Here is a 14,341-nt window from a genome sequence, read left to right as displayed (position 1 = left end):
TCCCCTGGCATTTAACATATTCAAGTCTTACTTCTTTCATCTCCTAAAAAAACCCCACAAATCCTTGTCAACATGGTCTTTACTGCCTTCTTAGTTCAATTCAGTCTGGCTTTTATCTCTGAAATTGTTCTTCCCAAGATCCACAATAACTTCCTAATTATTCTATGTCTAGTTCTGATCTTCATTGACCCCTTAGCAGGACGCATCATGGCTAACCACATTAACATTATAAACTCACTATAAACACACTCTTCCTTAGGCTTCTGGGACATTATCCTTCCTTGTTGTCTTCTAACTTCTCTGCTTACTTTTTATCTTACATTTTACACTCTTCTTCCTCATCCAAACTTTCAATCATGATGTTCCTCCTAGAAGTGTTCCCTGAGTCCCCTAGAATCAGTGATAGGATCTCCTAAGACATGCTTCCATAGTACCATATGCTAGTTCCCCAATCATATTCTATCATTCATTCAATAATCATTCATTAAGAACTTATGACGTGATGGCCACTGTATTAGGAACTGAGAAGACAGATATGAGCAAAAACAGCCACAGGCCCTGCTCTCCAGGAGCTCACAGTCTAATGGGAGATACATACAATAATTAAATACTTATACAGACAAGCACATAATTACACACTGTGATACATGCTATGGGAGAAAGGATAAAGGACAATGAGACTATATTACAGAGGAACCTTAACCCCATCTTCATTAACAGGGCAGGAGGCATTGGGGAGGTTTGTGAGGACTGATTGATATTTTGGCTGAAACCTTAGGAGTGAGTGAGTCCATGTGTAAGGGAAGGTGTGAAAAGTGTTCCAGAAAGAGGGGATAGCATATAGAACTGAAGTACAGCAAAAATAGGGGAAAAGTGGTACAAGTAAAGGCTTAGAGACCCAAGCAGGCCTCAGCCTATATGGGCACCTAAACAGTTATCTAAAAATTTGGTCCCTATCCTAAGAGCAATGGGAAAATACTGAAGGGTTCTGAGTGGAAGGTGACATAATCAGATAGAGTTTACAAAGATAACTTGATGCAGTGTAGAGAATAAATTTTTAAAGGACATGAGTGGGTGAGGGGAATTCCAAATACAGGGCTTTCCCAGCACTTTGGGTGGGCTAGGGAGGTGGCAGTGAATATGAAAAAAGTGGTTTGATTTGAGAGACATTTAGGAGGTATGGGGCAAAGGATTATATTTAGGGCTTGAAGAAGATAGGAGGTATAAAGATGACACTAAGAAGGATCACAAGAGTGAGGATATCTTACTTTGGACATAAAGAAACACATCAACTTCCCCTTGATTCTGCTCACCCTCTCCTGTCCTTTCTTCTGTGGATCCCAGGTCCACTCACCAGAATCAAAATCTCTGATTATCTAAGGTTTCCTTTTGGCCTTGCACCTGATCTTGCCCACTCACACCTACCCTAGTCACCCCTTATCAAAATCAATATTACCTACTACAAGGATTGTCTCAGACGGGCCTCTAGAGAGACTATAAAATGATCAAAAATGCAAATCTTTTCTTTGGCTCTTACAGACAAATGATGCAACATTCTAGACTTTCTTTTTTTTTTTTATGGTAACTGAGTTATAAAGGAGTACTAAAATTTGTTAGTCATAAACTAAATTTAGCTTTTAACTAGAGTTGACAGAAGATTCTAATTCAGTTCTCTACTCAGTCTGGCTGCCAGGCAATACTTGGCAATATTGCAAAGCTCCTCCTGCACATGTACACATGCAGCCAGTTAGAATTCTTGCAATTTTCAGGAAGGATACTGTTCTGAGGGCTTTACCAGCGATGTTTTGGTCATGGTTTGTGGTGCTTGACATTCATGCATTTTAATGACAAATTATGATTCCTGGAGTTCCATCATGATCAATGTAATATACCATGGCTTATTTGATTAATCCTCTGGGGTAGAGGGTTGCACCTCTCTGAACTTATTTCTTGACACTTCCCCTGTCCCCTTCCTTGCTGATCCAGAACATGTGTAGCAGGCTCCCGTCTCAGGTATTTTACATTTGCTATGCCCTTCATCTGGAATGCTTTTCCCCCAGATATCACATAACTAACTCTTTCATTTCTTTTAGGTCTTTCTCAAATGTCACCTCTGTGAGGCCTCCCCTGACCACTATGTTTAAATCATAATCTTCTGACTCCCTGAACTTCCTACTCCATTTCCCTGTTTTGTTTTTCTTCTTGACCCACTACCACACCACCTGATAAACTACCGTGTATATTGCGCACTTTTTTGCCCAAATTTGTGAGGGAAAAATAACGATGTGCATTATACATGGGTAGTATTAATTCCATATCTATATAAATGTTTTTAATTCTTTTATTTATGCTTATGATTAAAAGTGTAACTCTAGAAATCAATAACAATATCCGTATGCAAAATAATACCCTGGAATATGATAATTGGTTTTGTTGAACTTACGATGAACTTGCAATGATGAAGAGTTCTTGGCCTTCTATGATGTGTAAATTTTGTAAATTTTTTACCGGTACATAAAATTTCTTGTACCTTGTATCTGTTCTTGGGTTTTGTAATTATTTGTGACATAAAATTTCTTGTACTATGATATGTTAAAAAATAAATGCTAAAATTCCTTTATACTACAAAAAATTAGTACCTAAATATGAACTAGTAAAAATTCGAATTAAAAAATTAAAACGAAAATTTGTTTTCCCCTGAAAGTTCGGGCCAAAAATTTGGGGGTGCATTATACACAGCAAAATATGGTATATTTTACTGATTTGTTAATTTACAATTTACCTCCAAGTAAAAGTTAAGCTCTATGAGAGCAGGGGTTTTAGTTTCTTTTGTTCGTTGCTTGATTACTAATATCTAGAACAGCACTTTGCACATAGTAGGTTCCCAACAAGTATTTATTACATGAGAATGGCTATTTATCATCAGAATGTTTGACCTCTTAATCTCCAATACCCAGCTTTTAAGGCATGGGTATATATGGTTCAAATGTGAATCATTCATGGCTCTACTGCCAAAGCAGATATTAACAGGAAGCTAGAAAAACATGTTTCTACTGTGACATTTCCTTGTCATTCCTCCCCATTCCAGAGTCATCCCTTCCTATAATTCAAATACACTCAGAGCAAAATTTCTAAAGAACAGATCAAAGCATTCAGAATTCATATTCAACTCATTTCAGAATTTAATATATTCCAGGCAAGGTGTTAGGTTCGAGGGAATCAGCAGTGTACAAGAAAGACATGATCCTTGCCACCACAGAATTTATAGTCTAGTGGGGTTACTACCTGATCCTGCCTCCTGAAAGGGTACTTAATCCCTTGTAGGAGAAAATGGAGGCTAAAATGAGACCTGATGAATTAACAGGAGATGGAGAAATTTGGGGCAGGGTGGCATGGATCAGGTTGCAACAGACAGAAAAGATTGTGTCAGGCAGGCAGAGGAAACAGCAGTTTCAAAGGCCTAGAGGAGAAAAAAAGTGTGGATGTCACTTTCCAGGAAGTGAGGGTAGTTCAGTGTGCTGTAGCTGTGGAATTTTCACAGAGCCATGGGGAGATCTGAAGTAGGGTGGGTATTAAAGGCTAGACCATGCAAAGCCTTGCACGTCGAAAAAGCAAATTGCACTTTTGGGGCTTTATGCTAAGAGCGAGAGAGAACCAGTGAGAGATCTGATCAGTGGAGTGGCATGAACAATGGAGTTTAAACTCCTCTCTGTCCCCTAACCCAGCCCTGACCTTCCCTCTCCACTGTGGGCATTCGAGTCATAGCTGCCTCCCTGAAGATTTTCTGCTGTCCAACCTGCATGTCTCCCTCTCAACTCCAGGGATCCCATCCTCCCTTATCTTTGTTTGCCTGGGTTCTGTCTCTCCCCCATTGGACTGAGTTCCCAGAGGACAGGGACAACTTTTCAAACCTCTCTAGGTTGTCCCACACTCAGCTCATCACTTACCCAGATTGGGCTTCACTGAGACAAGAGGGTGATAAATACAACCTCGCACAACCCAGCCTTTTCTCACACCCCACACATCAATATTTATACTGTATTAAAAGAACCCTTCCCTGGGGCCAGGGGGCAGCACTAGTGTGTGCAGGGCCAACTGACCCAGGTTTCTCTGCTTCCTGTCTGCTGCCACCTCTCTCTGCTCTCAGTGTAATTAGCCTCTAATGTCTCTCCTAATGAGCTGGAAAAACTGATCCCTAAGCTTGTTCAAACTGCAAGTGCTAGAAAAGACAAATCTAATCTATAGTGACAGAAAGCAGATTAGTGGTTACCTGGGGCTATGGGGTTGGGGAGAACTGACTGGGATGAGGAATGGAGGAATTTTTCCTGGTAGAGGAAGTGTCCTATATCTTGATTGTGGTGGTGGTTCACAAATGTATAAATTTGTCAAAACTTGTCAACATGTACAACTAAAACAGTCCATTTCATTGTATGTAAAGCAGACCTCAGTAATGCTGAATTTAAAACACACTGCATGTAAATTAAGAGTCAGTAGGCCTAAGCACAGTACATGAGCTTGAAAACACAGATCAAACCCAACATAAAACTAGGGCATGGCCATACGTTAAAAGCAGCCTCCCCATGGTTGCAGAGATCTAAGAAAGGTGGGTCCACCTGCTATGGAAAGCCAGGTGAAAGAAGCAAAGGAACAAAGGCTAATACGAAGGAGGCCAGAACTAAATATGTCAAGTCACAATCAGCATGGACACAGATTTACTCTCAAAACCTCAAAATATCTAGGCCTGAGTGAGGAAAATTTACAATAAATAAATAGAAGTCCTGCCTCATAGAGCCAGAAACTGCATGTTAGTCCCAGGGTGATAATTCATAAAAGGTTTGGAAAAAGTGACTCTTGAAGGACTAAGTGGCTTCACCGTAGAGGGCTCCTCGAAAAGCTGGGCCTTACCTCAATTTCCACGGTGATGCTGGGGAGGAAAGCAACACTGTATGCTAAGTGGGTAAAGGAGGATGACTCTTGGGTTTCCTTGAAAAGGGATGACATCTGGCTAGGTGGCAACAAGAACACAATGTTCACGCGGCTGAAGGAGTCACAGGAGTGGACCAGGGCCTCACAAGGAAGAGAGACATATGAGGCTCCAGAAATAGTTGGGGGATAGTGTTTGGGGTGTGCAGTGTGTGAAGGGGGTCAGGGATGGGTAAGGGATCTCTCTCTCCTCTTCCTTTTTACCTGACTTCTCTCTCCTTGCAAGTCTCCCAGCACAGAAAAATCTAAACCAAACTCTGGCACCTAATCTGTCCCATCTCCTGTGTAGTTAGTTCTCCTCTACTCCCTCTGTGGGCTCCCAAAGGCCTGTGCCCCACCTAGCCCAGCACTGGGCTCACAGCAAAGGGCTGGAAAAATAATTTATTTGGGACAAGAAAGTGAGGGCAATGAGGAACGCATTGGTGGGAGTAGGGGTGGGGAATTGAGGAGGATGGGCTGCTCAGGATGGGTCTGTGGAGTGAGGGAATGGGATGGTGAAGGGAAGAAAAGTGTAAAAGAAGTAGGAAACGGCTCAGAGGCAGTGTGGGAGAGAAGACTAGGATTAGTGGGAGAGAGAGCAGGATAGGATCAGAGGTCAGCGGGAACAGGCCAGGGGTCACAGGAGAGAGAAGGTCAGTGGTCAACAGGGAAAGGAAGATGAAAGATCAGTAGGAGAGGTATGATCAGTGGTCATTGGCGGCTAAGGTCAGAGTTCACCGGGAGAGGGCAGGTTGGATGTGTGTTACCTGCCTACGAGGCTGCTGTTTAGGGGCCATCTTCAAAGAAGCAGGAAACACCTTAACACTTGGAGCGTCTTCCTCTCCTGAAGACAAGAAGTTTGTCCGTCCCCTCGATCACACACAAGAAATCTGGATTCTCTTTCACTTCAATTCCCAGTCTCAGGGGTTCTTTGGGGACAACCGTCGTTGTGGATCCCCGCGCCTTTGCCGGATGGAATCCTCGCCTCCCTGACGCGGTTACCCAGCAACCAGCCGACAACCAAGGCGCAGGCGCCTCTGACTTCCCCTCCGGGCTGGAGGGGGAAGCAAGGATGGGCGTGCGGGGAACTTCGGGCTCCACTAAGTCCCGCCCTCAGGGATAACACCACCCGCGGCCACGCGCATTTGGAACTCCTGCATGTGGGAGGGGCTGGGGCTTCCAGACACCGCCTCCTCATGAATAATGCAGATCCAGGCGGTGTCCCGGACCCGGAAGTGGAGTTGCCGAGTCACCGCAGTGGCTGAGCTGCTGACAGGAGGCGGCGGCGGCGGAGGAGGCGAGGCCAGACCTGCGGCTCTGCCCCGCCACAGCCGCGGTAGCACTAGGCAAGCCTACGGAGCCACGCCGGCCTCAGCCCGCCGGCAGACCTCCCGCCCGCGCCCACCGGTCCATCTGCTCCGCGGCCGGCCCGCCGGACTCGTCCGGGGCGGCCTAGTCTACACCACCCCACCCGGCTCCTGGGGCCGCTGCCCCGCGCGGTCCTGTTGGCTTTCCTGGCCGCGCCCGGCCCCGGGCCCGCTCTCTTGCCGGCACCATGATGGAGGAGATCGACCGGTTCCAGGTGCCCACCGCGCACTCGGAGATGCAGCCGCTGGTGAGGGGGCGGGCGGCGAGCAGGCCAGGGCCGGGAGGGAGCGCCGCCTGAGGGAGAGGGAGGGAATCGGGCCTTGGGGACTGTGAACAGGGTGCGCCTTCGGATGGGGCCACGAGAGCCTTAAGAACGCATCGTGGAGGAGGGGGACCTGCAGGACAAGAAAACCGTGGGAGAATACGCGGGGTGACAGCAACGCGCCTGGAAGGGCAGAGGGCACCTTCCGAGGAGTCAGGCCGGGGGAGCTCCGGGGAGCGCTGTGGGATGGGACCGAGCGAGGCACAATGGTGCACACCATTAACGGAGGCCCATGGCTGGGAAAGGAGGGCCTGTCATGGGGCGCCACGGGCGGCAGGCCCAGGGGGTTGGCGTGAGAGGTGGGGAGGCGTTTAGCGCTGGGGGCCTGTGATGCTCAGGGCGGGGGAGGGGGCCTGGGAGCAGTCAGGCTAAGAGCGGCTGGGAATAGGCTTGTGGAGGAGGAGGGGCCTGCCCGCCGCTTTGCTGGCATTGGAACGCGGGGGCACGGACCAGGAGGGGCCGGGGGGGGTGCAGGACGCGAGAATTCCGTTCTTCTCCGGAGGAGATCGCAGGTAGTCCCCGCCACCTGGGGAGGAGAGCGCGCCGCGGCGAGATAGAGAATCGGAGGCGCGGATGAGAGAGCTCTCGAACCGTCGGGAGAGGGGGCGGGGCCGCGCTGGAGCCGCCTGTGCCCACGGTTTGGAAGAGCCCGCAAGCATCCTGGGCCTACGTGCCTGGAGTCCTCGCTGGGCGCGGATCCTGCCGCCTGTCCGCGGTCCCGGAGTCAGGGAGGAATGATGTCATCGCTGCCCGCGCGGAGGCGATGGAAGGGGGAGGGCGACGCGGGCGCACTGAGGCCAGGCCTAGGGCAGACCATGCCCGCCGGCCGCCACTCCGGGGGGGCTACCTGACGGGCTGGTGCGCCCAGCGGCGGGGCGGGAGACGCCGAGGCCTAGCCAGCAGGTATAGGGAGCGGGGGCAGCGAGCAAGTGCCCCGGCTCAGGCTCAGTTCGCTTTTCCTTCTCCTTTCCCCACCTTGGAGCCCTAGGGGGAGCTGGAAGGGGGCAGGGCGGGCCAGGAACCCTAAAGGTGTGGATGCTCTATTCTTTGAGCTTTGCTGGAGCCCGTCGGAGCTCTACAAATCTGGAAGATCTCGGGCTTCCTAAGCCTCCACCCTCTATGTTAGGCGGGGAGGTGAGGAACCGGTTCTACCCTCCGGCCCCCACGTCACTGGCTGACAGACGTGCTTTGTGACTTCTTGAGCAAGTAACTTGTCCATTACAGCAGCCCAGACTGACCTTGGCAGGGACCCATGACCAACTCTAAGCCACACCTTTTGGGAGATGGTAGAGAGAATCATTAGAGGCCACCTAGCAGGAGAGAAAAGACTTTTTTGTCTCCTTTTGTGACCACTTAGCTCTAGAAGCAAAACACAGAGAAGCATTACAGAAGTGTATAATATTAAACAGGGGAAAGAAATGCTAGCCTGATGCCATCATTGGATTATTTGGGGGATAACCAGAAAAGTCAGTCCCCCAAATAATCCAGACTTGAAGAAGATTTTAGGCTGGGTTAAGAGGACTTTCCTTTCTGGATTATCTTTCCAGCCAAGCTAGCTTGTCAAACTAGATTGCTTTTCCAGTTCTAAGCGTCTAATCAATAACCAAAAGTGAGGGTGGATAAAGGAGGAGGAAGAGGTCCAAATGAGTCAGGGGAAGAAAGTGATGAGTTGGCTCTTGCCTCCTATCTGGGGTTCCTAAAAAGGGAGTCAATAGCTGTCCAGGGAAAGGGAGGAAGGAATGGAGTCACCAGGCTCTCGCAGTTGTCCTTGGTGCTTCAGTCATTGCCTGAAGTTCTCAATGATGGTTTTAGTGCGTAGTGGCCCCACTGCTCCACTACTCCTGAGCTACTTCTGGTCTACGTGGCTCTGGAGTAGAAGTGCAAGGAGACATTTATCAGAAAGGCTGAGATTGCCTTGAGACCCTTTTCTTGAAGGCTAAAGGATCCTTTCTCTGCTAGAGCCTGCTTTGTTGAGGTTGAATGAAAGCCTTATGGAAGTAGCAATATTGTCATCCCCCATTTGGGGGTCATAGATACTGCCCTGCAGATCTCTGTCTGTTGACCCCTGTTCCCAAGTTGAACTCTAGAGGATGCCCAGAACGCCTTCAATGCTCTGTGTGATACTGAGACCAGAATCTTGGGTGGAGTTTTCCCAAGAGCCTTTATTTCAGGGCATAAGGAATCAAGACCATATACTACAGACTAGAGGAGCAGAAGAAAAAATAGGGATATTTGAGTAGCCCATAAAAACTAGGGTCACAGGCTCGGACTCAGCTGTGACATTTCATTTCTTGCCATTATCGTTGAGACCTCCAGGAAGCCCCTCCTCTTCTCTGGGTTAGTTTTCCCATTTATGAAACGAAGGCAAACTATCTCTTTAAAGCAATAGCTCCTCTCTCTCTTTCTTCCAAAGAATATCATAGGGGCCTGATATCATTGATTCAGCAAATCCATTCACTAAATACTTATTGAGCATGCTCTGTTCTAGATACTATACTAGGTGTCAGGGACACAGTGGTTAGCAACATAGACACAGATATGGCCCTGCCCTCCTGAAAGTCACAGTTCAACAGAAGTGTATTGCTCTTGCTCCCTCCCCTAGTATGAGCCTCTCTGCGGACAGAGTGGGGGCTGTCTCCTTAAACCCTAAAGGAAACAAGGCAATGCTGGTGCCAGCATCACTGCCCCTTTCTGGACCAAGCTGTACTCATACAGGCTTGTCACATGGGCTCCATCATCAAATAACCCTCCCCTACTCATAGTAATGGGAAAAATACTGACGCCGTTCATTACTTGGAAAGATGAGCTCTAAGGGGAAAGCATCTTTATCTTTTTTATTATCTACTTAAAAGAGAAACTCAAGCTTAAAAAAGAGGCCTAGATGAGTGGCAGAAGCTAGAAGAGAAGGCATAGCCAGTAGATCGGGGTGTTTTCAGGTGCTAATTTAAGCATTAGTTCTCAGCTTAGTGACAGGAAGAGGAAGAGATCGCTGCCCTGTTGTTCCTGCTGCTATTGCAGCTGCAAGGAGCCATCTGTCTGAGGTGGGAGTTGGCCTGAGGGTGTGGCCTCCCTCTTTTCCCCATCACACCAATTATTTAATTGGACTGGCTGCATGTCAGCAGCTGAACCAGGCCTGGGCCTATCCCTGAGAGCTCCCCAGGGTCTCTTCCTGTCTCCTTATGAAAGAAATGAGAGCGCCACTTGGAGACATGGTCCCTGGGCTCCACTCCTACTGCATGTATTTCCTAGATATTCCTGAGTGTTTCTGAGCATAGATCTTCCCAAAGAAACTGCCAAGGGTAGGCAGTATGTCAGTCCTGTGTCCAAACCACACACCTCACTGATCTAGGGAAGCACCCAGCTACCCAAGGCTCTCTGTTGAGCAGTTGTGTTGAATTCGGGCTTTGTTTGTGTGAGTAGCAGGGGTGGGCTCTCTGGCTCTATTGTCTGTCTGCTGAGCTGGTTGGTGCAGGCTCACAGTCTATGTCTTCTCTTTGGCTGCAGTTAGAGAGGAAGAGATTTGTTGCCAAAAAAAAAAGAAAGAAAGAAAATAAGGAGCTTTTTAAGCACTTAATTGTGTCAGGCAAAACTCTGTCTCCTGTGCTTTCAGGGACCAAAGAGACCAAAAAATGGCATATGGCATCAGACAGACTCTCTGTACCCTTGAGAGAAATGCTTGTCTCGCCTCCCTGAAACACTTGTGATTGTTTAATTCATTTATTTAGTTCATTTGTAACTTTATTCATTTCTAACTTTAAGGACAGAGACAAAGTGAGATCTCTCCAGTGGGTGACCAGGAGAAGGATGGGCACAGAAGGCTCCAGGAAGGTTGTAGATATATGTCAGGAAAGGTGGAGATCAGTAGACGGTGCTTCTGAGAAAGGGTGACACCTCTCTTGGGAAAAGATGAGAAGTACTGAGGCTCTGACCCTTGGACCATGAGAGCTAGGAAAGGAGTTTCAGACCGCTCCTGCCTCCTGACACAAGGATGGGGATGGTCAGGATGTCATTCAATGAGGGGCCGCAGCAGCTCCTGAAAATGGCAGAGAGAACATTGTGAAGATAGCAAGAAGCCACTGTGGGGAACTGACCTACATGTATTCTGTGGTCCAGGAGCCTTAAGTTGCCTCCTTGTAGTCAGATGACTTTTCAGTTTAAGGGTGGATTCTCCTAGAGGGTCCATGTGGCTCATGATCTAGGAGTATTTCTCAGGTTCTAAGAAGAGACATCCCCTTCTCTCTTTTCCTATATTGCAAAGTTCTCTAGCTCCTCCCTTGCTTTTCATCTCCTCAGTCAACAAACACGAAGAATCGCTTTTCTGCTAGATGTTGTGCTGGGCTCCACAACACAGAATCTTGCTCCAGGGATATGCACTCAAGATGGATTGAGGTACTACAGGGTAATGAGCACTGCAAAAAGGAAGAACCAGGTCCCGCAGGGCCAAAGGCAAACCAGAAAGGGCTCTCATCAAGTGATCAGGGAAGGTTTCACACAGGACTCATTGCTAAACTGGCTCTTAGAAGTGGGCTCGAAGCTTGGCAGACGGATAAGATGAGATGAGGACGAGAGTTCCAGTCAAAGGGCATGGAGGAAGAAACAAGAGTGTGCATTTGAATAAAGGAAGGGTTTTAATATAGGGAATAACATGAGCAAATTTGAATTTAGGACAATCACTCCAGTGGTGGATGAGAGATTAGAAAAGGTGAGACTGGAGGTTGGACAACTAAAATGGATGTGAGTGCGGTAAGAATCCAGGCAAGAGATGGTAAAGGCCTACACTACAGCTGAAAGAGAGGAGGGGGCGTATATACAGATACTAATAAGTGCAAAAGGTAAGGTGTGGTCCCTGTTTGGAGGTGGGGTGGAGACATAGGGACTCAAGGATGCTTCCCAGGTTTCTGGTGATGTCTGGAGGGCAAGAGGCACCTTCACCACCCCCAGAAAATTCAGGGGCCTGTGTATCTCTTGGCTTCAGGGACTGTTTATATGGGAGAAGGATGCTGTTTTCCTTTACTCTGCTGTCGAAGCTGCATTCTTGATGTTAAGGGAGACGCAGAGTCCTAGAAAACCGAAGAGCAGCCTGGCCCCACAGCCTCATAAGGGAGACTGAGCGATGCTGCCAATGAGTACTTTCCCCCTGCGACCTGCTTTGATGAATGCAAGCAAATCGGTGGCAGCAAGGAGCCACAGTGGGGTTTTTTTGTTTTGTTTTTCTGGCAGCACTTTGGTGAAGAAAAATAAAATTGTTTGTTGGCTGAGAGAGAGTGTTATGTTCCAGTTTCTGGCCTTCCCTTTAAGCTTCATTCTGGTCAAACCTCTGGTGGTCTGACTGATTAGCTGAGCTGGACCCGTTCACTGATTTCTCCTCGGATGGATGTGTGATTTACTGCTTTACGCAAGAGTCAGAATGGAAAAGGACACATATCTCCTTTCTCTGAAAGCAGCCTGGAAAGCTGCACTTTCCAGGGGGTAGAAGCAGTGCCCAGGCTGCTATCTTCCAGGCAAGGTGTGCCAAGGGAGCAGGCTTCTGGGGTAAGATTGTTCAGAGGTGACATGGCTTCTTAAAGACCCTACGGGTAGCCTCCGTAGGCAGGTGCTTCCGTGGTCGCTAGGAGTCAGGCTGAGTCATTTCCAGCCCCCAGCTGTCTGCTGCCCTTGACTGACTATAGCCCAGAGTGAGCAGAAATGGAAATCAGAGCCTTCTTCACTGGAACTTGATTAGTCTCAGGGACCCTGTCCCCTCCAAAGGGCAAATGGAGCCTTGTGTCTAGAAAGGAGACATGGGAGATTCTGCTGCTTCATGTCTTCCAGCAGACCCTGGGAGAACTGGTGCGGAGCGGGAAGGGGAGAATGAGGCGAAAGGCAGATACCCAGGGGTGCTGGCTGAAGGAAGCAAGAGGCTGACTCAGCAGGCTCTGAAGTTATTGTTTCCTAAGGAGACTAGTGGAATCTGGCTATCAAGGCGGGAGAAAGGAAGGAAGGAAGGAAGTAGGCGGAGCTGGGACCTGCTCTGGATCTGGCTCTGCTCTGGAGTTCAGAAGTGGGCACATGACCCAAAGGCCTCATGTGGGGCTGTCACGTAAACTCCTGGGCTTTTCGGGAGGGACTCTGGGGCAGGGGGTGGGGGGAGGTTATCTAGGAAGGAGGCCCAGAGGGTCTGCCCTGGAGGAAGGGTAGATGGGGGCCTGGTAGGAGTTCCCCTTAGACTGTATATTCTTAGGAGCCAGTTCAAGTAGATTATCTGCTTTCACTTATTGCTGTTATTCAGATGTCACATTGAGGATCACATGGTTGTGCTTCTTGTGAGTCAATTTTCGGTTTCTGTGATGATGATGACAATGTCGTCTGAGTGTGTGCACGGAGGTCAGAGGAATAACGGCTAGGAAGGGTGCTCTCGGAATGACCCTTTTAGTTCTGAGAAGCATGAGTAGGACAAGAGGCCAGACCCAGGCAGAAATGAGTCTGGTTACTGAGGTTTCTTGCCTGGTTTTGCCTGTTTTCATCACCAGACTCTTGGCTGTCATAACCGGAGTCCACACCATCTCTTTAGAACAGTACCTGAACAGGTACTTTAATTAAGATTGATGGAATTAATCTGTCCCCAAACTGTGGTGTGGGAACTATATATATTTTACTATGCAGTTAACTTAAACATAATTGTGTACCAAGCTATAAATGATATATAGTTCCCATATTAATTTCTAATTTTATCCTTGTAAAGGAAGTGGTGAAGCCCTCAGCCAAGCATGGCTCAGACCTGCTTTCCTATAGTATATTAGGAATGTTGGTCCCTTGAGATACTTCATGGGGGGGAAGAATCTACAGACAAATTCCTTTGGGAAACACTACACACTATCCCATCACAATGTTTACTAGCATTTTAAAGGCTCTGAGAAGTTCTGTAGTAAAGAAACCTTTCCAGTTTCGTTTAACCCAATGTTTCCCAAGGTTATGTAACTATGGAAACTTCTTTCACATTACATCTATTAACATCTTACAGAACCAATGTATTTCATGAAATACTCTTTGGGAAATTCTGACTTGGAAATTAGTGTCTCTTCTGATCCAGTCTGGAATTATATTCTTCCCAGTTTTCCTGAGCCTCTTGTATAGCCCACACCGTTTTGCCCCATGCTAGTCTCTAATGGGATGTTGCTGCTTTGTGTCAGGAAAGAAGCAAAGTTTTTAGTGAACTTTGGTCAAGTGCAGAAGCAAATACTAAGTACTTAGTTATTCTTAAGATATTGCTAAGTGGGGTTTATTTCCCTTCAAGTCTCTCTACTAAACGATGTTTTGGTACAACCAGCATTTTCACCATTAACCTTTTTTTTTTTTTTTGACAGCTTCATTGAGATATACTTCATATACTGTACACTTTACTCATTTAGTACTTTACTTTTACTCCTGGTGTGGCTGCAGCATGCCTCAGTTCTGTTTCTTCTTCTGACCTGTGGGCTGTGCTCTGCCCTTTTGTGTTCTACTAAGCAGGAAAGAATATAAAGATTATAGTCCAAATCTCTCATCAGGAAGAATCCCATCTCAATTGGGATTTAAGCTAAAAAACTGATTCTCTGATCAGGGTGCCTCAATACTTCCTCTGCAGTAGCATTAAATGTCCAAACGATCAGAGCAGCTCAAGAGGCATTTCTGCATAATCATTTTACATCTATAAAAGGTAGCCTTCTCCAT

General features: G+C 47.5%; 2 protein-coding genes across 9 annotated transcripts in view; one reads left to right on the top strand and one right to left on the bottom strand.

Annotated features, from left to right (window-relative positions):
* DNAI1 (dynein axonemal intermediate chain 1) overlaps positions 1–5,958 on the bottom strand; it is a 55,422-nt gene extending 49,464 nt beyond the window's left edge. Inside the window, exon 1 of one of the 2 annotated variants that reach the window (XM_081067385.1) lies at positions 5,730–5,958. In XM_081067385.1, coding sequence (XP_080923511.1) covers positions 5,730–5,759 — 30 coding nt within the window. In that variant the 5' untranslated portion in view covers positions 5,760–5,958. The remainder of the gene's footprint in view (positions 1–5,729) is intronic. The other variant, XM_081067384.1, reaches the window with a different exon arrangement.
* Positions 5,959–6,008: 50 nt separating this feature from the next.
* FAM219A (family with sequence similarity 219 member A) overlaps positions 6,009–14,341 on the top strand; it is a 47,815-nt gene continuing 39,482 nt past the window's right edge. The window contains exon 1 of one of the 7 annotated variants that reach the window (XM_081067389.1): positions 6,009–6,577. In XM_081067389.1, coding sequence (XP_080923515.1) covers positions 6,518–6,577 — 60 coding nt within the window. In that variant the 5' untranslated portion in view covers positions 6,009–6,517. The remainder of the gene's footprint in view (positions 6,578–14,341) is intronic. The other 6 variants (XM_081067388.1, XM_081067390.1, XM_081067391.1 and 3 more) reach the window with 6 other exon arrangements.

Source organism: Rhinolophus hipposideros, assembly GCF_964194185.1.
Source record: "Rhinolophus hipposideros genome assembly, chromosome: 11".
Classification (NCBI taxonomy): Eukaryota; Metazoa; Chordata; class Mammalia; order Chiroptera; family Rhinolophidae; genus Rhinolophus; species Rhinolophus hipposideros.
This window is presented reverse-complemented; position numbering and strand designations above follow the sequence as displayed.